The 2,085-nt window shown below is 52.9% G+C and overlaps 1 protein-coding gene across 1 annotated transcript in view; it reads right to left on the minus strand.

Annotated features, from left to right (window-relative positions):
* XYLT1 (xylosyltransferase 1) overlaps nucleotides 1-861 on the minus strand; it is a 304,620-nt gene extending 303,759 nt beyond the window's left edge. The window contains exon 1 of the mRNA XM_024744361.1: nucleotides 822-861. Coding sequence (XP_024600129.1) covers nucleotides 822-861 — 40 coding nt within the window. The remainder of the gene's footprint in view (nucleotides 1-821) is intronic.
* Nucleotides 862-2,085: the final 1,224 nt, after the last annotated feature.

A 2,085-nucleotide genomic window follows, 5' to 3' on the forward strand; every position in this document is an offset into this window, starting at 1 on the left:
GGAGGAAAAAGGAGGAGGGAGAGGAAGGGGGTGGGGGCGAGCTGAAGGGGCCCACACCCCACCCCCAGGACCCGAGCCGGAGTGGGTGGGGGAAGGGGGACAGTTCCCGCGGCCGAGAAGACGAGGAGGGGTCAAAAAAGCAGGGGGAGCTTTGGGTGAGGGTCGGCCCGTTCAGAATCTAGGGGAGGTCGGGAAGCTCTGGGGGGTCCTAAGATCCCCTTCCATGTGGGAAGCAAGCACGAGGCAGCTGAGTGGAGCGGGCTCCCCGCCCGGAGTTTGCGGTCCAGGTGTCTTCTATGAGCACAGAAACTGCTTGGCAGGTGGAGACGGGAGAAACGTGTCAGGAATGTGTCGGCCAGGGAAGGGGCTCACGCTGCGGATCCCTGGATCCCTGGCTTGAAGGGGCAAGGAGGAGGCTACAAATGAGTGTGAGTGACTTCTGAATCACACCCCACCCCCTAGTGCCAAAGATGTACTGTACTAAGTGCTTTATTGAGTCACTTCTCTGATCCCTAAGGACGAACAAGCCAAGAGACTTCCAAACCCAGTTGGCAAGCAAGTGCTTTCATGGGGAAAGGGAGACCCAGTGGAGTTTCTCAGCTTTCACTGGCTGCAAGCCCCAAAGTCTGGCCCCTGCGTTCCACCAGGTCCATTCTTCTCATCCACCCTGAAGCCCATCTTCCTGACTGCACAGGGCCCACCTCCTGGGGGAACAGGTCTTGCCTTCTAAAGTGGAGTTCTTTCCCATCAGGGCTGGACTGTCCTGGTGACCTTGAGCCAGGAGGACTCCTCCCTGGGCCTGAGCTTCCTCCTCTGCCAACGACGGTTAAGGCTGACGATCCCAACGGCCTCAAGTTTCATAGTCAGCCTTCTCTGACTCAGTCTTTCCCTCCCCTGTCCTCTTGTCCAGCAGCCCTGAACACATGGTGAGCGGATAGAGGGAGTGGGTGGCCCAGACAGGACCACTATCAGAATACAATAGCAGATCAAATCCCCAGCTTGTCAATCTTGGACTCGGGGTGAACGTTTTGCATCTTGTCCACTGTGTTTGTAAACCAGATCCTAATTTTAAGGGAGGAAAGTGAAGGAATAAAGAGGATCCATCAGAGGAGGCAGGGAAGAGATTGTTTCATCCACTCAACGACAGTCTGTGGACATCAAGCTGTGTCAGACACTGGGCGAGGTGCAGGAATCCAAAGGTGGGTAAGGCTTAATTTCCCCTTCAGCAAGCTTGGGGTCTAGAGGAGCCTGGTGTGCATGTGGGTCGTTAACAAGCAGTGAGGTCAGTGTCACTTTGGAGATGTGCACAAAGTGCTATGGGTTCATGAGGGTGGGGCAGGAGTGACCACCAAAAAGATGCTTTCTGGATCCATGTAATAAGCCAGCCCGCTTCCCTGAACTGGGAGTGTAAAATGCCAGCTGGTGGTGGGGGGCGTGGCCTGAACTTCAAATGAGACTCAGCCTTCAGATTATCCAAGCCTGGCCAGCCGCGTAGCCAGGCATAGAGGCCTCCCCCTTGCACTTAGCCCACCTAACCAGGAGTGAGCTAGAACAGAGGCAGGCTCCTATGGCCATGCCACAAGTCTTTTGTCATCTGCTTATCACCTGGTAATATTTTGGTTACAAGTAATAAAGCATTTATTATACCTTTAAAAATAGAGTTTGCTGGATCATATAACCAAATGTTCTAGAGTAAAGATATCAGGTGAAGTTTGATCCAGCAAATCAGAACTATGACCTAGGACTCTTTTACTCTCCATCTCTCCTCTCTGCCTTTCATGAGGTCTGCTTCATCCTGAGGTCCTCTCTTCATGTCACAGCCAGACATCAGTTAATTGTATCCTTTGTTCATTTCTAGCCGAGGAGAAGGAGGGTCAGTATTTCCCAGCATTCTCCTCAAAGGTCCAGATATTCTCTCTTTTTGAACCAGCTTTAGGTCATAGGTCACCCCTAAACCAAGCACTGTGGCCAGAAAGATAGAACGTGCTGATCAGCTTGGCCAAGGTCCCATATACCGCCTCTGGCACCGGGGCGAAGCCAGCTTCCCTACAACCACCTGGATGTTCTATAGGGATCAGGATCTGA

This window comes from Neophocaena asiaeorientalis, unplaced genomic scaffold (genome assembly GCF_003031525.2).
Source record: "Neophocaena asiaeorientalis asiaeorientalis breed wild unplaced genomic scaffold, Neophocaena_asiaeorientalis_V1.1 scaffold91, whole genome shotgun sequence".
NCBI classification, from domain to species: Eukaryota; Metazoa; Chordata; class Mammalia; order Artiodactyla; family Phocoenidae; genus Neophocaena; species Neophocaena asiaeorientalis.